Raw genomic sequence first — 21,592 nt, 5'->3', positions numbered from 1 at the left:
TAAAATAATTTCCAGGACAGAAACAAAGGACTTAAAGGAAATTCCTGGCTCCTAACACTGAAGTTACATTCATAAACTTATTAGGCTTCCTTTTCAAAGGAGTCATGTATTTTTCCTGCTACTCAAGTTTGGAAAGTAATTTCAGAACATCATTATTCCCATGAATAAAATTTTTACCTTGATTTACTACCTCTACTTGCAGTTAGATCTTTCTGTTCTACACACAACTTGATTTCAGCCATTTCTCCTTGTTACTGGCACATAGGTGCAGGATGACATACATTAAATGAAAATTAATTTAATAGTACAAACTTCCTCTCTTTGCTTAAAGGAAAATTATACCAGATGCTTTGCAAGGTTATTAACCATTTCTAACCCCATGTCTCCTATTTCCCTGTCCCCTGTGAAATCTCCAACTTCACATACTGTTTATCACATGGCACCATAGCAAGACTTTGACTCAGGGTCACACTCATAGTCTAAGCACAGGGAATTCAGCAGACATGATGTTTACCTTTGCTAAGATAACAGACCATATTAACTGGCAGGATCCACCACTGGTTAAACCAAAAGATAAATTTATTTCATTTTCTACTTACTTTCAAGTCTTTAATTAAGTCTTTTGTCATTCTCTTCTTGAAAATTTGCTCAGAGATCTATTTGCTTTAAACCCTTCCACATCACTGATATTATACAAAGGCCCGTATTTACCTGGAGTATTCCCTTCTCTTTTGCAAAGACGTCCTACACTTGCTGTTCTCTTGGAGGAGGTTAGTCCTGCTAAATCCTTGCAGTTTTCTCTCCAGCACAAAGACTGAAGTCCATGTTTTATTTTCACCTTGATTACAAGTACCTCCCGTTTCTACACATTCACTCCGATTTGCCATTCTGCCTCAGCTCTTAAACACCAGTGTCTTGCCAAACACTCAGGACAAGAAGTTAACCATTTAAATTCTATGCACATATCTAAATAAGGTTAATCTCATTCCCAGTTTACCTTCAGTGGGAAATTTACCTATTTGCTTTTTATTTACACAGCAGAACATACTGTTTCTAGTTTTAAGGGATTAAAAAAGTAAATACTTTGGAAAGAATTATCCAAATCATTTAATAAACAAATTAAAGGCATCAAAGAGAGATGAAACATAATGAAACAAAAGAGCTAAGAATGTATTAGTCCAAAATGGAATGGATGCAGAGGGAAAAGAAGAGAAAGGTTAGTCTAGGAGGTGATGAGAAATCTGCACACTTCAGACTGGGAAAAAATGCCCAAAGAATCTGAAGAATGATGCATCAGTTTCATAAAAGCTCTGGACAGGATGTACAGCTGTAACATGAGGAATCTTGCAGGGCTGTTTAGAGGGTTTCTGGGTTTTCTTTAATGTTATGAAAAATCTATGCTGATACGATAGCACGGGTTCTTTGTTACCAAATCTAACTACTGTCAGTACTACAACCACCATAGGCAATTCAATTTATGAGAATTCTGGCTAAAATCATGGTGTCATATGCAAGAGTAGGAGCAGTTTAGGCACTGAAATACTAATGTTTTAAATTAAAATAATTAATACATGTTGCTATTGTAATTCATACTGGCCATTAAATCCCAAAAGAGGATATGTCTTGAGCCAACAGCAATAAAACTCTCTTTTCTTGTGGTAGCTTGCAGAAGAACAATGATTAACAGCAATTTCCCAATCTTCATAGCACTCACCCCTATTCTCTCAACTTTGTCCTTTCATAATGAAGTTGATAAACTGCAATTTCTATACAAGTTTTCCCAGAGATGGAAAACTGCAGGACCTGGTATGAAATATAGCTCCCAGAGAAAAAAGAAAAATAGTCACATTCCATGCATTTCACACGGTGTAATTTTACAATAATTTCTTTCCACTAACAAAACTTTGGAGGAAAAGATCAACCAGATTTTCTAAGATAAATACAGTATTCATCCTTCAGTTCTGTTTGTGCTCATTTTTCTAAAAGGAAGAGAAAGATTAAATACTTAAAATATAGAAAGGGTATAAATATTTTATACATGCACATATATGTGTGTATGTATGTATAAAATAATACACACAATGGCATATTTTATGACAATAAAATTACATCTGTGTCCTCTTTTCTCTTCTTCCACAAAACACAGACAACATCAAGTCTAAAATTGTTACTACTGAAAATACATATTTCGTGCAAACTGGTCATTTTAATTTAATGTCTAGCAATTAGGAAACTCCATTCGGCACCTACAAGAGTATCATCTAGCATACCAAGAACGTGGAGTTCTGAGTCCGTTTAGGAAAAAAGTTATCTTGAGAACCATGTTGCATGAAGAACACACTTTGCCAGCAAAGAGCTTTATATAGTAGAGACAGTCCATTACTTTGGTGGGAACAGGGGGATGACTTGACATAATTCAGAGTAAGATTAAAAATAGGAGTGTGCCTTTTGGGAAGTTCAAATATCAGAACATTGCAATATTTTCACACTGTCAATTTGTTCACTTCTGAAAAAAACTATATAGAAACGATGCAGAATATGTAACATACTTACAATTTCAAATAATGCATGAACATCATCTTTAGTCATCCTCCCTTTTTAAAACGACAAAAGGCTGTATAAACAATGCAAAGCCTGCTCAGGCAGAAGAAAGCTGAGCATAGTGTTAGCCTAAGGAATACTTCTGAGCACTCAACATTCAAAAAAGCAAGCACATCTGCTGTGATAATGCTGAGGGTTTTTTGTGTTTGGAAGTGAGCTGTTGAATTGAGGACACTTTGTACCTTTGTTAACATGACTGTCTCCTAAATCTTATTGCTATTGCAAAGATAATGACAACCGATAGACCTGTCTGTGCCAGGAGGAAAAGACGTTTCAGGGAATGATGCAATTTTATCACAAAAGTCTCAGAGCACTCAGAACTGAATCTTCCCCACATGTTAATCACAGCGCTGGCTGGTACTAGGCACTACCCTTCTAAAATTAAAGCTTCCCCAGTTTTAGCAAGGAATATTTACTACAGGAAATAAAGGTATTGCTTCATATGTTGGCTAGTAAAATATAGCGCAAGTTCACTGCGCCTTATATGGAAATTTCAAAAGCTCAGTTCATACTTCCAAGCCAATTCTAACTCTGTAGCATTAAAACACACTGATACAATGATTCAGTATATTAAGATATGAGACTGTTCAAAATAATCTTGGAAGGAGATTTTCTTCCCATTTCCAATTCACTAACCCTACTTTTATTAAAGTCTGTATTTATCAGTCCATCAGCCTGTTAAGACACCAAAAGAGCAACACCATAAGCAACATATTTGGCCCTACATAGAAACATACAGTGATAAATTTTAAACAAGTATTCAGACACAGCTATGAAAACTTTGTCTCACTAAACCATGTGGAGTTCACACCCCTAAAATTAGCAAGCTACACTGGATGTAACCAGAGATAAAAATTTCTTCTTAAAAATAGAAATTAAGACTCTATTGCAATATGCAGGGGATATAAATAAAGTGATTTCAATTCTATGTGACATTTTAAAGCTGTCTTACTAGGCAGTCTACAAATTAATTGTAGCCCTTTATTTTTCTAAAATCAGACATAAAGGTTAAACACCACCACCACCCAAACCCAAAACAGTATTAGGGTTCTGTTTTACACATAAAATTACTTTCTCCACTGTTAAAAATGCAAATTCCAACCCAAGTCTTGACTTAAGACTTCAGTTTCCATATTAACAACTTCAGTACAAGTTAATTCAATCAGCAGCTGCAATAATGGTATAAGGCTGAACAAGCTTTGTTTTCTCATTGCTAGAGAAAGACAAAGTGAGGGAAACTAGCAAGATAAGCTATGAGTGTGCAGGACCAGGGACCAGTGCTGCAACTCCCTACATACTGTCAGTCACAAGCAAACAGGCACAAATATTAACTACACAGCTACACTTAGGAGTAATGAGCATCAGACCCAAATTTCCTTAACTCACAAACACTGATTTGAGCCACAGCACTGTAGATAAAGGGCAGAAATTTCCTCTTTCCCCCAGCTCCCTCTTTTCCCCCATTCTCTTCAAAATGTCCATTGAGGCATAGCAAAAGCAATTACATACTGAAGATTACAGAGCACATTCTGAAAATAAGACATTACAGTTTTGGGAATTCACTGACAGATTATGCTGAAGAAGCAGTTACAAGGGGAACCAATGCATTCTTACTCTGAGGATTGGAATAGAGGAAATTAGGAGATCATCATAAAGACTAAAAGTTTCAAAGGAATTAGGACACAGTACCATCTGTCTTTGGAAGGCCACAATTTATGCAAGTTAAGTTACCTATTTCTCAAGCAACCTCTAGTTTGGACCTCTGTTGGAGCCATTGAGTACAAATTCTATACATGCTTTAATACAACAGCAGTGCTCCAAGACAGTCTTTCCACCTCAAACTCCAAGCCTTCTTTGCCCTTCTACCCCTGCCACTGTGCTATACAGGTTCCTTTTTCAGCCACACCTACTTTACAAAATGAACATGACAGCACTAATACTTGCCAGTGTCTGGGCGTAAAGTAGTCTCATATAAACAACACATAAGAGTGACATTGAAAACTTACCACACAGCGCTTCTTGGCAAGATGTGAAGACTCACTGCATATGCTCAAACACTATACAACTTTACATCCTAGTCTTAGAAAACTAGATTCCTGCTCCTTGGGGAGGATTCATTTTAACTGGCAGAACTTGCCAAAAAGGTTAAGCGAGACTGAGGTCTGACAGACACAGGAGGAATAATAAACTGTCTAATATGTTCTATCAGTATATCTTTTGCTGTAGGTTAGGCAAGGCCAAGGTGAACTCCTTAAACCAACAGAAAAATGTACTGAAAAAAACCAGCTTACTTCAACCCCAAAGTAGTACTGTATATACACAACGAAACAAGTTCAATCACACTTTCCATGTTCTAAAAATTCCTACATAAATTTCTGCCTTAGGCTTTTCAAAAATCAAGTTCTGAATTTCTGAATCTTGTAATGCCTACCTTGCTGAAAGAATTATTTATTTATTTATTTTTGCATAAGCAACACCTGTAACAATACAAATACTTTACACTGTGGCTGTGTGCTCCCAGTTCCTATCACTAAAAGCTTGTCTCTTTCTGACTGCTTACTGACATGCTAAAAGTTCATAAATGCCTGTTTTCATTAATGAAATTATTACAAATAGCGTCTGCAGAAGGCCTAATCCTGCACCACTGAAATTACCCAGTGTTGCTGCTGATTTACCCAAGAGCAGGACACAGCTGACGGGAATGCCCTGGTGGTGGTCCCATCTGCTTGCAGCCTCAAGTCTCCCACAAAACAACACAGGAAAGTCAGTACCAGTCTAATTCCAATTCATTGCACCACTAAAACTGCAAAACACTGCCAAAATTAACATTATCAGAAGCATATGCTGCTACCAGAAGTAATAAGAGCCCTAAAGATTTACAGAAGTAATCTTTTACTTTCTTGCAGTAATGGTAAGGTAAACTTAAGATTACTTTCCTTCTTTTGAAGTCACACAATGGTATTTTTTCACCTTTCTTCCTTTATTAAAAAAAAGGAACCTTTCCACAATTTTATTTTGGCTTAACTACACAGAAAAAAAATAATGCATTTCTGTACAATACTCACAGCAGGAGCACTCTATAATAATCATAATAGAGCCAAAACAGAGAGAAGAGGGGAAAGGAAAGGTAACATCCTGTACTGCCAAATTTCTGAGCAACTGGAGACCAACAATGGCTTCTATGCATAATGGCAAAGCTGGCAAAAGACAAGAGTTTTTTTTTTTTTTTTTACAGTTTTCCTAAAACAGTACAGTTATGCATAAGTGAAACGAAGATTCAGTAATATTAAGAATGCACTGTGCAAGAGGGAGAGCCAGAAAAACCTTTTGCTTTTCTGCCTAATAAAAAGAACTTTAAGTCCCACTCAAGAGTAAAGTTGATTTGGCACAGATGCCTAGATATTCAGTACATACATCTAGTTCTATAATGCAAGAAAAATGGTGAAACTTGCATCTTTTATGCAGTGCCTGCAATATCCACTGCCACACAGCTATTTAGACTGGATTTAGTCTCCCCAGCTTCAGATGCCTACCTTTATGCGATTTCATTTAAGCGTCTTAAGTTTCTACCAAATCAACAGATGAGACAGATCACCTGCAAGAGCTGTAGTCCACACAACTACCTTAAGAGCAAATGCCCAATTTCAAACAGTTACACAAGACTTACAGAATTTTGGGGGAAGAAGCACCTATAGTAGGTAGTATTAAAGTCTGCTTGATGTGAAAAGCAGGAATGTGCATTCCCTGCATATTTTTGGATCTCCAGAAAAAAGCCAGAGTTTTGGGGTTTTGTTTTTGGTGTTTTTTGAAGCATCCACCCAGATGGCTAATGATTCTGAAATATGTATCCTTCACTGTATTTATCCCCTCCCCTGTGCACACTGGGAGAGGTTAAATGACTCCCATCATTACACAAGGTGAAAGCTGCCACAGTAGCCTGAACTCATGTCACCAGAGCCTTAGGCTAACATTGTCACCACCGCTCTAGACTTCATTTCAAAACATAGATTCTCTTCAAGCAAGTCACAACTTCAACCTTCTCTGACATAACCGCCACACCACGTAATGGCACAGAGCACACAAGGATTATTCTAGTTGACTTCCTCAAGTCCAAACAAGAATAACCAAAACAAGGGCTGGTTATTTGTTTCAAAACACCACAAGTAGGTGTATCTTCATTGCAAGAGTACTTGTTCAAAATTAAAGAGCAGTTCACATATATGCTACAGTGTAATGTACATATTCACTAGTAAATGAGAAATTCCACTTAAAGTATGCATGAAAAGTGGCAACATAGGTCAAAACATTTTGTGAAAGAGCAATTTGTAAGCTACTGCACTCAAAGCCCAGCTTCCCAAACCTAAAAGAATATCATAGCTTCTGGCATCAACAAATCACAAACAAAAGCTTGACACCAAGTTTTATGAATGTCACTAGAGATTCCACTTGATCACTTTCAGATCGAGCTTTGTCAGTTCATGTCTTATCCTCCCAAATCCACCTGCAATCCAAGACTTTCCAGTTCCTTGGTAAAAAAGAGAGAAAAAAGCGTTCCTTGGAGGCAAAGAAAAACACACAGAATGGAAAGGTGTGTCTTTTTTCTACATTAAATTTATATGGCAAGACACAATGACACCCCTCAGGTAGAAATCCATAGGAAACCAGTTTCATAAATATCAGAAATAGAAGATTTGCTCAATAGGATCTCTCTGTGAGAAATCTCTCACTAGGGAGAGAATACCATAGGAGTTAACACTGGAAAGACACAGTGGAATGACCTGATAGCAGCACACCTCCTATACCAGTAAGCATCTAGCTCTTATAGACAGTAATGCTCCTTGGCGCTTCCCAAGACAAATTACTTATGACCACATCCATACAGTTTATGGGAACACATGCAAGGGCCAACAAGGACAGTCTCAGAATTTCTTCATACACGTACTGGCAAGCAGAGGAGAAACTTCCACTGATTGTCAAAGATCTTCTCATTGTCTTCACTCTTCTATTCTTAATTCTTCTTCAGGTCTTGTTAATAAATGCTTTCACTCTCTCTCATCCCCCAGCCTTCCCGTGCTTCTGGTACAAAAGTCTACCAAATCCAATCCATTTGCACAGGACAGAAGGAGCATAATTCTTGTACAGATCACAGGCCCACATCAGGACCAGCGGCACCTGCTTGTGATGAAGTTGTATATCAGAAGGGCCTGCGTGTCACCCATTGCATGAAATCATGTGTGACGAAAGCGTTCCGCTGTAGAGACCTTCACAAAAAGCTGAGCAGGACAACAACTTATGAGCATGGGAAACTCACTGTCAACCTTCTGGACACATTTTAGCACAACAGGAGCCTGGCAGTTACTGAATCAGTCTGCTGCCATTTACTACCTGGCTTTAAAAGAGACTCCTAAGAATATCCCTTTAACTCTTATCTTAGGAGCACGCTGTCATCCTTCTTTTGTTAGAGTGAAATTGTGCAATTTGCTCCAAAAAAGGACTGGTTACAGGTGAGAAGATGTAGCCAGATTTCTTCCTTAAGATATGGGAGGAAGGGGGGGTAGAACAACCCCCTTTTTCTGGACATAGCAGGGAAGGGGGAAGAAAGAAATCAGAAACCTGATGAGGTGAAGAGATACTTTTCTGATCTGGCAACAAATATCAGGGACAACCATGACACAGAATTGTGTTATTCCTGCCAAAACCTCTAGTAAAAGAAAGATTCCTAACATAGTAAGAGCCAGACACTCCCATACTATGCACATGCATTAGTAACTGGAGCGATACCAAGTATTGATGCATTTTATTTTCAAGTCATCTGTGTGGAATCAAGAAGGGAAACAAGAAAATCACACCTGGCCTTCGGAATAAATTTTTGGCCTGCTTCTAGCCAAGTCCACATTTGTCACACTTCAACACATCGCAGATTCTTCTTAGTGGTTTAGATACAAACAAAAAAAAAGCAAGCCAGATACATAATTCAAGTGCAGTCAAGTTTATTTGACGAGACCAAAGAGAATCCAAAGGCACATGACACAGGATGCATCCTCTTCATAACCCAATATATCAGAACATTATTGGTAAAGAGTAGAATTGAGGCAGGTATGAGAAGAAAAGGTTCCAGAAGTTGACATTTAATAAAACTTGACTCATCACAAGAGCAACATACATTTCTTTCTTAACATTTTTACTGTATTTAGTCATACTCTCACTAACAATATTTTATTACCTCTTCTTCCTTTGTTTGTTTTTTTTTTTTTATGTGTGCCCCGCCCTCAACACCAAGAAGCATTTCTCCTGTCCTTTCCTGGTTACTATAAATTTCAAATTTGAACTCAAGTTTCTTCTAAACTTAGCAAGATAATGAGAATTTATTACTTTATAATAATAAAATAATTATAATAAATTGACACTGGTATGACACTATTGACACTCACAGTTCAGTGTCCACATACAGCACAAATATCAAAGTGTGGATTCAAAGACTCCAGACCAGTACATTCAAAATTTATGCAGATGGAATTCTGTGTCTCACTCACAGTATCTACAACATTTAGACACTTCTCTTAAAAAAAAAAAAAAAAAAAAAAAAAAAGGGTGAAAGAGAGAGACACAAAGTGGAGTGACTCCAACCTGGGCAGAGCATGTGAAGTCCCACCACTATTCCTCTCTCCATCATGTCTCCCTACTATCCTCTCCATTCCTTGCTATTGCCCTGACCATGCCCAAAAGCAGCTGAGAGCTTCCCAGTCACACAATTCCCCTGCCCCGCAGTCCTGGGACAGCAAGTGAGGAAGTTTGGCACTGGGAAGGGTGCAGAATCTGTAAGCACAATATGACCACAGTGGGGTTGAAGGAGCCCCATGCTAGGGTGCTGCTAACAGACTTGATACAAGATAGCTCTGAGCAGCTTTGGGAAAGCTGGCAGGGTGAAGGTGGCAGCCTGCAATGCTGCAGACTGGACGCGAAGCTGTGAATGAGTGCACAGTCAAAAGTCATCTTTAAGTAAAAAGAGTTCCTCACACCTGATCTAGGCAACGCTCACTCAACAAGATCTGTTCGTTTAGTTTTTTCTAACACTAAATGTCTGTTTGAGACTAGTACTGGGTTTGATCCTACTAGGTTCCAAAGCTTCCAGCTTTCCTTGCAGTTGTCTGCAGCCTTCAACCAAAGCTTCTTGTCTACTGTAATCCAAAACACAGTCAATGGCCACTGGAGTCCAACAAACAGCCACCTCCTGTTTGACATAAATTTATCTCCTAGGAAGTGAGGGTGAAGCAGTGATCTTCAGAAGTCCTTAGCACACTTACACTACAGTATGCTACTAAGCTGTACTGCCCTGAATTAGAAAAAAACGTTAAGAGTCAGTTCTAATTGGTCTGTCAGTTTGATCTTTGGGTGTCACTCGCCTGTACAGACATGCTGGTATAAAGCAGCACATTTTCTGCATATTTATATCATTTTGCATTTGAACAATGAGCACTAGCTTAATTGTAATTTCTGTATTACATGTACTGGAATAAAAGGAGTGAACACTGTAAAACCAGAGAAACTTGAACATCAACTTACCCTAACAAGGCTTCTCTTCCTCTCACAGTAATTCTTGTAGTGTAGCACTGAAAGCCCACTTAGAAATTCACTTAGATTTAAGAACTAATAATCTACAGACCCCAAAGCACTGACTGCTCACATTTCCTGTAAGCTGTGTTACTTGCTTTTTTGGTGGTGGTAGGCAATATCAGGTTTTTCTCAAGAATGGAGGACTTGCGCTTCCACCAGCTCTGCACAACCCTTTGTCTCACCTTATAAATCAACACCTCCTGTGCATATAAACTGACTCCAGAGCATTGCAGTCTTCCCTATCTTTAAAACACCAACTTCCACCGTAATGCTTCATCTTCTACCCAAAAGCCTTGCTTTAAACACAGATTAGCAAGTCAATAGAAAAAAAGATCTTATTTGATGCTTAAAAAGCCAGTGGTGTAGGATCTTGTAAATGCAAGTAGTTTTTTTGAAAGCCATTGTCCTATTAACTTCAACAAAAATCACATGACATAATCAGAGTGTTTAATTGTTGCAATCCTTAGGTATAAATACACACACACAGAGGCTGCTCTTTTTGTCACAACCTTTACCACAAAACTAAACAGGTTTCCATACATTTTTAGCCAAACCCACTACGAGACCATTTATTTACAAAACAAAAACAAAGATAAAAACCCACCTACACCATCCTGGTTTAAGTTAGATGAGATTATAATACGAACTGGAAGTAGCATCTACCATCCTGTAAAGAACACTTAATACGTAGAGAATTTTCCATAAGGCTGTTCTAATTCACCTCAGATTGGTTCCATAGGCCACTGATGTCAATCAAAAGTTTCCAATGGATTCAGCACTACTTGGATCACATTTTTTATTTTAATTCAATAGCACAGTGTTAATTCTTTGCATCCCCAAGTAACTTCTTCATCCAGAGCTACTGAAACAAAAATTTACAAAAAAAGGTAACCGTTACTAAACTATGCACAGATAGGTAAACCAAGGCAAAGGTGCCTACTATAGTAAAGGTTAACCAAGAAGTATTTATAATTGGTGCCAAATATTTTATATCAAAGGTCCAAAAGTACACCATAGTCTCAGTGTCCAATACAGAGATAACCAAGTAAATATTAGCAGCAGTGGTTTCCATAACTTCTGCCCTCTGGAATTTTATCCAGTTGCAACACCTAAACAGAACTATAATGAAGTGGGCCAGCTCTCAATATTATTAAGCTTTTCTGGAATTTTTTTGAAAACAAAAAGCCTCATTTCAGCTTTCTACAATAACAGCATCACAGCTCACAATTTGTAGATGCCCATAGAGACATCCCTCCACTCTCATCTTTGTCCCTAAATTAAAGCTTAGATTATGTACAATGATATCAAAAACTGCCTTAGAGGAGTTCTCACTTGCTGAGTGTCTGAAAAAGGTTAGCTGCACAGCTACAAGCCATCCCAGTTGCATACCAGGTCCCATATGTCAAGGTTTTAGAACAGCAGGTTTATTTTTGGCTTTGTATATTAAACCTCCGCTCTTCTTTCAGACTAAGGGAAGAGCAGAAAACTTTCAGTAGTAAAGATATTTGCAACCCTCATTAGCAATAGTGCAAATGCTCTTTAGCAAATTTTCGCTATCTGGATACATAAATGAAAAGTGAGAATTACATTCCACCATTCCTCAACACTACCTAGAAACTCATCTCCCACGCAGGTCTTTCCCAAAAACCACACTCACTGTGGGGGTGAAGAAGAAAGCTGCACACTTGTTAATGGTACCAAAACAACTAAAACTGGGCAAGGGGCAGTGGCAATTTTTTTAGCCTGGACAATGTTAGCCGTCTAAATCCATCCAAAATGTTAAAGGCTCAGCCTCTATGCAGACATTGCGCCAGTTGGTGCCTCGTTAAAGCCTTACCTACAGAGATGACGACAATAAGCAAGCTAGGGATCCAGAGCTGTTGGCACCCCGCTACATCACCACTGGCAACCTGACAGAAGGACAATTACATGTCCTTCAAAAAGAAAGCAAACCAGAAGGTTGGTGATTCTCCCCCCGTGACTTTTTTTTTAATATAGCTAACATTTAGAAGGCGTAATAGATGCCCTAGTCCTGCAAGCAATACCATCCACTGCAACAAGGATGAACCAAAAGCACGCCAAAGGAAAGGAGACACTGTACAATCTTCAGAGACATGAATTTTCCAGGTAGAGACCAAAAACTAACTTCCAAACCTAAAAATCAGCTTAAAGCTTGAAAAGAACATGCATCCCCACTTCTATTTACTGTTTAAAACTGTCATCTTGGGGTGGAAGAGATGGATTGGGTGGAAATACCACCTTTACGGCTTATAACTCTACCAAAGAGGTTCACCTCGCAGGATCAGGGGAGCACAGCAATACTATACTAAAGCTGTACAGCAACAATTTCCCCCTTTATTTTGTTTGACAACAACAAATTACACCTAACATTGACCTTTAGCTTTTAGATGTATTTAATCCCAAAATTCAAAGTATACCAAAAAAGAAGATTCCAACTCTGTCAACTTGCTAACATTCCTTTCTGGCACTAGCAAAAAATTAAGTCACAGTTTTCCAAACAGTTCTACAATGACAAAATCATCTAAACACGATTACTGTTTTAAATGAACAAACCAGGCTTTTCTTCAGTTCTAACCAGCTAATTTGTCTTTTTGGGTTCACATTACAATTATGGCTTCCCTCTCTTATTCCCAATACCTCTGCATCAAGCAGCCTACTCTTTGACAGATTTCACACATTTCTAGATACACCATGGATTAAAACCAATGTTTGGAGGTATTAACAATATTCCGTCTCATCAAATTATCTTCATCTTATGTCAAAACATGAGGGAACTGTCTGCGTAAATTCTTTGAGCACAAAATACCTGGAGGTTTGGTTACAAGTCACAAAAGCCCAGAACAAGCATTTCTTCTACAGTGATCTTTGCATTTAAAGGAACACCAGGAGATTAAATCTCCCTTTCTCCTAAAACTGTGGGTGGGGTGTTTTTTTGTTTTGGGTAGAGGTTTTTGTTGTTGTTTGGTTTGGTTTGTTTGTTTGGGGTTTTTTGTTTGTCAGTTGGGGAGGGGGTATATTTTTAATCCTTCTAGGTCCCTTTATGTTATTTCCTTCAAACATACTAAAGATTTTAAGAAATAAAGGGAATTCAAGGACAGAAGATGAAAGCAATTAGAGGCTTAGAAAGACTTCCATATGAGGAGAGATTATTAAAAAGACTGCTTCACTTATAGACAAGATGAATGGGAGAGATCATAACAGAGACATGGAAAATGAGAAGAGACATTCCACAGAATGTTTTTTTTCCATCAGTAGAAGGCAAATGGCTTTCTGTATTCTTTTTTAATGTAAGCCTTTGTGTGTGTGTGTGTGTGAGATCACGCAAGAATAAGTTCATCCACAAAACACTGATTTTATCGCTAGTCTCACTAAGGTTGAAAGCACAAGAAGACTGAAATTAAGATTCTCTATTTGTTAATAAATAAACCACATCTGTTCCAGGTAACCTTTTTTTTCTTTTAAATAAAGGAAGAATTCTTACCATTTCAAATTTAAGTCTACCACTAATAAAGAGAAAGATCTGAATAGGCTCCAATGTGCAAGAAATTATGTAATTAGGACTTCCTGCATCTCTCTCTAAAGCATCTGGTACTTGTTAAAAGCAGTGAAGGAACTCATGTGCTTTAGTTGTACTAGAAGAGGATTTTTCTCCTACAAAGCCATACGTATAAATTTATAAACCTGATGAAATGTGGAGGATTCTTGTTCTGTAAGGGGTAAAAGATCAAGAGTGAAGAGCAATGCCCCAGTTAGCAGCAAAAAAATTGTGTACACAGGTTTCTGAGGTCTAAATAGGACAACCTGGTGAACCTGGTGAGCATTCAGAGATGACAGCTTTGATAGAGCCTTGAAAAGTAGTTCTGACACAATACTCTAAAAGCAAAAGTCAACACAACGAGGCATAAGTTAGCATAGCCAAGCTAGTTTGAGCATCAGGAATGTTACTATTGCGATTACATAGACCTCTGCATGGTACTCCCCAAGCAGCACCGTGTAGCCAGAATCTGAGCACCTCTGGTTTCCCACAGTACCGACTGCAAAACCCAGTCCCTTAAGAAAGCACCGTGACACTCTTTAGCTGTCCTGCAAGCTACATTCCACCAAGAACAGTGCTTGGTGCATGACAGCTAAAAATGCAACCCTTGTTCCCAAATCTTGTCCTACTTGATGGTTTAGACCCCGATTTTGAAAGATTTGGATTAGTTTTCAAAGTGTTGCAGGAATCAACTACTAGTAGACATGAAGCGCAGTAAAGCTGCAGCAACTGGCATTAGCAGAGGTGAACTGAAACATTTTGCACAGCTGTATTGTCCACATTGATTCCACCTGTGCCACCAGAGCAGCCTCTCCCTCAAAATACTTGGCCCCCTTAGGCAGCAGTGACTCCCCCATGTTAAGATTGGCTCAGCTGTTCTTCATTAAAGTATTTTCACTCTTTCAGGCACTGGGAACTTTGCACAAAAGGTGACATATGGTTCACTGGAGAGTTGTTAGCAGAGCCCAGGATATCTTATACTTCAAATGGCCTCAAAGAAGAAGGTATTGAACAGACCTGTTGCCTTATACGGAAGGAGCTTTTTAGCTGCAGCAGGACTTAAAAAATCCTTTTCCCCTCAGATTCTACATTTACAAACTCAGAAAGCTATATTCACAGCAAGTCGTTCTAGCACTTCCGCAACCTGAATTTGATGATGCCTTCCTACAGTATATACAGCTGCAATTTTGAAACCGTCTTCTTGCTTGTCCATAGAGGAGGCTTCACTTTCTCATGAGAAAAATCCTTACATGGGATTGAAAGGCACAGGCAGTAACTTATAGGGCTGGAGAAGGCCTTCAAAACCTGCCCATTTAAAAACCGGACTCAGCAACCTATATTATACAGGCTATGAGATCCAGCAACTACTCGGACACCTCTCTTTTCCCCAGGCTTTAATAAATGGATCTCATGCTACTTACTATACACTGTCCCAATCCTGCTGACAAAACCAGCTCTAAACTTTCTTTACACAAGCAAGTCTCCCTAGTTTGTTCAGGTTCTCTAAGTGTCCTCCCATCAGCTCTGCATTGCTGTGTTCATGCGCTGCATTGTTTTTCTCCATGAATGTTTGGGAATGGCAGCTTTAACTCCAGCTTCACTGATGTTTTTTATTCAGTCTCGAAAAGAAAAACAGCATCCTGCTTTCTTGCTTCTTTCCTACGTAATACCACCAGTTGTTGTTGCTCCAGTGCCTCACCATTTCCATCCCGCTGGTTAAAGCGGTAAGAGGAATGTTGAAGTTATCCAGACAATTTACCCAAGAAAAATTCCTATTTGTCTGCAATAAGCACAAATGGATTTAATGCAAGCTCTTGCCATCATCTGGAACATACAACCTGCTCCTACCACCTCTAGCAATTATATTACAAGTTCTGTGATATCTGACACAATTTGTAAAGCCCAAGCCCTAGAGCAATGCAATTACATACAACTCTACAAACTTATAATAGAGTTATATTTCCAGTTCTCATCATAGCAAGAAGGGAAGGAGAGGCTAATCCTGATTAAAAAAAACCCCACAAATCAGACAGAAGCCAAATGCTTTCATAAAATTGTCTTAAGCGTGAGATTTTTCTTTTATTTTTCAATACACAAGTACAATACACAACACTGAATGTTAGCCATGACACTTCATGCTTTTAAGCAGATCGACTACAGAGCAGAGACTTCAGAGTTAACTCTTAAATACAGTAAAAATCATCCTTGAAGGTATGAAACTTTCTTCCATGGCCACAGTAAGCTAGGTAGCACATTATTCTTACAGCAAGAACAACAAAGAAAAACTAATCACTTCAACCTTCACAATGAAAAACAAAGGAAATACGTAAAATTTTTAACTGGGTTATGACCAGCATGTGCATCTAGCTTACGGTATGAAGAGCACTGTAGACTCCAGTAGTAAAGCTACAGTGTATAGGGTTGCCTATTTTTAAAACATTTCATTATGCAGCAACTATCTGAAGCACACCATCTCCTTTCCAGCACTGCAACTAATGGGCTGAAGGGAAGTACCGCTAATGTGCAGTACGGGGGGGGGGGGGGGGGGGGGGGGAACAAACCCAAACAAACAAACAAAAACCCCCAACACAAAACCCCCAAAACCCCAAGAAGCACCCCCCCAAAAGAACCCCCAAAACCAGTCTTCCTTCACAAATAGCTAATCCCTACACTTCAAACTGTAAAGCTCATTTATTGACACATGCAGGATCTCAGCATAGAAAAGAAATCAGAATTTCTGCTGATATCCCAAGTCAACTAGAGCAACCTCCTTTTTCTTCACATCTTCCTGCAGTGCATGGGAAGAAGAACAATTTGTTTTATACCTGTTTGAGCTGAGCATTTAGGTAAGAATTTGAAATCCGTGCATTAACTAGAGAGCCAGCTGCCTTCATCAGCAGGACATTCACCACAAAGGCTACTAAATATATGAAAGGATCATGAGCATTACCTATACACGTTTATCATATATTGTATGAACAAACCATCAAACTAGTAAGATAAAGAAAGATGAACTTGCCAGCAGACCATAAGAAAAACTATCCCATAAAGCCGTACGTCATGGATATACAGTATATCCTTACTTTATCCCTAGCACACACAGATACACCTTTTCTGCTGATCTCCATCCCTGCCACAGCCCTCTTGCAAGGAACTTCAGGAAGGGAACCGTAATCATTCTCTGCTGCTAGACATAATCACCTGATCCACAGTTTATTAAACAGACCTTGAGAAACAAGACCAAAACCAACTGTTTCACCAGCGTGATCTCGACGCAAAGCCACTTCATTAGATCGTCAGCGCTGTTGACTTTGGTGAGTAAGTTCTCTATTACTCTCGCCTCCAGCTAGTTTCTATTGTGGATGTATCTTGAACATCTGTTTCTGTTATGTTCAACAACCAGTTTCATTTCGTCTTCGTATTCCAAAGAGTATTTAGAGCAGGAATATGAAAGATGCACAGATTAAAAAAAAAACAAACTTCCCTTTAAATCGACAACCTGGCGAACGCGGACACCTCTTCGGGGAGAACACGCTGCCGGTTGGCGGCCGCCCCTCAGACCTCGGCACCCAGCCCCACCATCCCTCCCCTTCCTTCCAAGGGAGACCCCGACAACCCTTTCCCTACCCTTACCCTCATCTTACGACGCCGGTGCCGCTCCGGGTCCGAGTACGTTCTGTCCACGGCCAGCGCCGTGTCGCTGCCCGGCATACTGCCCCGCAGCCGCCGCCGCCTTCTCCTCACAGGCGCCCGCCAAAAACCCGCCCGCCCAACGGCCGCGGTACTGAGGGGAACGGCGGGATCGCAGCGGCTGCCGCCGACGTGCGGGAGGGCCGGGCACGCCCGGAGGGCGTGCCCGGCCCTCCCGCACGTCGGCGGCAGCCGCTCCGGTTCTCCTCAGGCGGCACCACCCGCATTAACCCCCTCAGAGCTCCGGCTCCCGCCGCGACGGGGAGAGGCGGGCGTGGGCTGTGGTGTTTTCCCTCCCTTCGAAAAAGGGAGGGCGCCCTGAGGGGAGAAGAGGGTAGGGGGCGAGGTTTTAGCCAGAGGGAGCGGGCTTAAATCGTCTCTTTTTAAAAGATTTTGAAGGCCGGCGCTTCTGAGGGGGCAGCAGGAGCAAGGATGGTCTCCCCGAGGTGTGTCTGGACGGAGGGGTGACGGGCAACCGCTGCTGTGGTTCGGGCTTTTCGCTAAAGCTCCGGCTCCTGGAAGGAGTTACCTTCCAGATAAACTCGAGCGACTTTCTGTTAAAAGAAGTCTAGACCCCGTGGCTACAACGAAGCCCCACAAAACACAGCGCATCCTAAAGGTTCGGAAGGGAAAGGAAGGAAGAAACCAGAGGTATTAAGTATGTTGTTCATCCTGGGGCAGGCTCGCTTGTAAGGGTTTGACTGTTGGCAGTAGCGTAAGGCACCCCGGACGCAGCTGAGTGCTGCTGCTGCAAAACCCTCAACACCCAGAGCTTCTCACAACAAACATGTTAGAAAAAATTCTGTCAAACCGACTAAATAATCAGAGTCTGCAGTTTCCGAAGCGGTCAGTGGAGCACGGCAACCAATTCAGCCCCCCTTTCTGAACACTACACATACGAGACAAATCCTTCAGTGCCCTAGCACAAGGGAGCTTCAAACCATACTTGTGAACACCCAAGGAAAACGTGTTTTCCAGGGCACACTTATGCCAATGTACTTAAATTCCTAAGAGTTGAGCAGAGCTCCTGACTGATTTTTGCATTTATCTTCAGAATACCTATGCTGAGGAATGAGTTTAAATCAGTAACACTTAACACATTTTAAACTACTGAAAAGTGTAAGTAGAATACTGTTTTTATAATCGCTCATTAAATTGTACAGGAAATGTACTTTTTTTCTTTTCTGGAATAAATAGAATAGTTGACTTACCACTTGTACCATGTTACAAAAAGTAAATCTGGACCTCCTTTGGACTGACTCCCTTGCAACAGCAGCAGGACTTACCTTTTAGGTACAGTTGTTACGATGCTCATGTATGAGTCACACTGCTTTTCTTCTCTAGTTGGAGACAGCAACAGTCCCAAGGCATGTGCGAGTATAAACATACATAAATCAACAGAGCTAACAATCCGGGGGGGGGGGTTGCAGCTTTAAAAAAATATTTCCCTGCCACCATTTACTTTTTTTATTGGAGTCTTATGTTCTGAGGTAACACTACTATCGGAGGTTAATTATCTGACACAGTGGCCTTGGTGTTTTCACATAATGAGGTCTTCAAAAAGGAAAGACCTGAAATTCCAAAGTAAAAAGAAACACTAGACCTCACCTTCTTGGCAGGTGTTTCTTCTTCAACTCTAACACTAGTTTTTACAAAGTTATCCCAAATTAAGTAGTGAGCGGATTCGCTAAGGGAAGCATTATTTGCCCAATGCAGTTACTTTGCCCAATGCAAAGTAACCGAACTAACACAGGATACCTGCACACAGGCGATGACTTGCCCTCTTTCCTACACTCCTTATGCAGCTGAACGAGATAGCTGAAGTTGGAAGGCTGCTGGGAAAAAGCTTTAAAATGGGAATTGGATTTCTTCAGTTCTTCAGCTCAGACATGAAATTTAATTCGTGACTCAAAATGTGCCAGAGGGTGGGGGACTCTGGAGGTAAAGGTCAGTAAGAAATTAAATAGGCAAATATTGTGGGTTTGGGGTTTTCTCTGAAGTCGTAATTGCACACTTCCAAAGGGGACTGTGCAGTTTCAAGCACCTAGGATGAAACAGCCTTATTTCCTCAGAAACTTTCAGGGTTATTTAAGCCTTGCCAGATGCCGTTGATTAAAGCATAGACAAGGTAAGTAGTTGGAAAAGGGGTACATAAAAGGCTTCAACTGCTTGGCTCTTTAGTAATACAAGGCTTATTATAAATCATAGTTTACTCAAAAGTTTAAGAGTTTTATGTAAATAATATCAGCTTTATTTAAATCATACCAGCAGACTAGCCACAAAATGATGAAACTTCTCTTCAAGATGAAAAGAGGCAGGGATGTGCAATATGTATTTAGAGGTATATCATGTGTGGTTGGGCTCAGTAGTATTAACATACATACTAATAGATTTACAAAGAAAGCATTATCCTAATGTAGCTTCTAAAAAAGAGAGGATAATACGGTTAGTCTCATAAGATCTCGGTGTTGTATTAGTCACACCTTCCAATCTAGCCTGTGGATCCGTTTGCTTGGCCGCTGCTCTCAGCGGTGGCAGTTACTGCAGCAACAACAGCTCCTGTGTCCTGCACCAGCAGCGAAAGCCGTGGCACTGGGCGGTTCTTGGAGGAGCTGTGAACGCCTGGCAGCGGGCTGGGGAACGAGGAACAACTGCTGCACACAGCAGCAAGTTATGGTGGAGCAGAAAGTGCTGCTTGGGTAGAGGGACCTGTCCCACAGGTCGGGAGCGCCTTTCCACACAAGCTGAATTAGGAGCTGTTGCCATCTCGGCAGCCTCTGCAGGTGCCACACACTTCGCAAACATCTCAATAAATGGTTCTTTTCATATGTTGGAGTCAAATCATCTGTGTCTTCAGAATGTAAGTTCAGCATATATCAAACCGTGGTGCCATGCAATTCTCTGGGCAGCCAAAGGCTGCTCTTTTCCCCCTTTATCTTTCCCCCTCACACACGTGCCACTATGTCCTCCCTGGCCTGTAGTGGGAGCAGAAGGACTTATCCTATGGCATGTTTGCGGAATACATTTCATTTTGCTTGGATGAGAAAAGACAACTCCCCCTCCTCTCGCACACACAGCTGGTTTGTACAGCTCTCCTTCCTCACTCCAAAACAGAGACATGACTCCCTGCACGGGGCAGAATGCTGCACAGCACAGTACTTCTGACAGCCTCACCAGGTACTTCTCTCACAGTTATTTTCAAAAGCCCATGGAGTTTGAATAAATGCTCTTCCCACACAGTGCACCTATTTCCAACTGAACCTTCACAAAAGCAAATCCTTCCATGTATTGGCAGGAGCATGAGGCTGGACTGACAGTGACATAGATAGAAGTGGTAGCCCATAGATAAATTCTCTCATCCTTTGTTCTTCCCACAAAGTATTTTTAAATTCATTTCTATGGTTTAAATTAATGATAAAAGCATTAAATCATCCCAGCCATCCATTGTGTCAATTTTAAAGTTCAAATACCTCAAAATCCCTCACTGACTGCCCAGCTGCCCTTAAAGGCACAGAGTAATTTCATCCTTTTCCAGTGCTTTCCCTCACTTCAGCATGCTGACACAACCCACAATGCTCTTGATATTTACATTATTTTGCCTACCTTTTTAAAGTGACCTTTTAAACAATAATGCCAATTAGGAATGGAAGGTCTGGTTAGACTTAAGATCACTGTACAAGGGTGTACACCACTGTATTCAGCTTTCAGAGGGACAGACATCAATATTGGGTTTGCCTGCATTGCCTGCATTGCATGAATTATCTATACTGATTTATGGATAGGCCATGGAGGGAGAAGCAGCAGCAGTGGCGACAGTGGGATTACTTAGCAAAAGCCAACTCCCACACAATGTAGTCCCGTAGATGGGGTCGTACACACACACTGGGAATTATCACAAGAAAGGAAACCTTTATGGAGATGGAAGGCATGGAAATTCTGTCATTAGGAAGCTGGCTTGAAGTTTGGCCCCGTTCTCTTTCCAGTTTTATCATGAATCTGGATCTTGGCAATTTACTTTACTTCTTTGTACTTCCACTACCACATTTGTAAAAGGAGAAGCACAGTACATCTTTCTTCTGCGGAGAACCTTGAGCTCTCCAGAATTAAAAATGCTATTATTAAATGTTGTGT

The 21,592-nt window shown here is 40.3% G+C and overlaps 1 protein-coding gene across 5 annotated transcripts in view; it reads right to left on the bottom strand.

The window, feature by feature from the left end:
• TMCC3 (transmembrane and coiled-coil domain family 3) overlaps positions 1–21,592 on the bottom strand; it is a 143,332-nt gene that overhangs the window by 32,579 nt on the left and 89,161 nt on the right. The window contains exon 1 of one of the 5 annotated variants that reach the window (XM_030003082.1): positions 17,405–17,592. The exons of the other annotated variants lie outside the window; for them this stretch is intronic. Coding sequence (XP_029858942.1) covers positions 17,405–17,482 — 78 coding nt within the window. The 5' untranslated portion in view covers positions 17,483–17,592. Of the gene's footprint in view, positions 1–17,404; positions 17,593–21,592 lie in introns of those variants that run through there. 5 annotated transcript variants of the gene reach the window in all.

The sequence above is a fragment of the Aquila chrysaetos genome, chromosome 26 (genome assembly GCF_900496995.4).
Source record: "Aquila chrysaetos chrysaetos chromosome 26, bAquChr1.4, whole genome shotgun sequence".
NCBI lineage: Eukaryota > Metazoa > Chordata > Aves > Accipitriformes > Accipitridae > Aquila > Aquila chrysaetos.
Note: the sequence above shows the minus strand (reverse complement) of the source record. Positions and strands in the feature narration are given on the sequence as shown.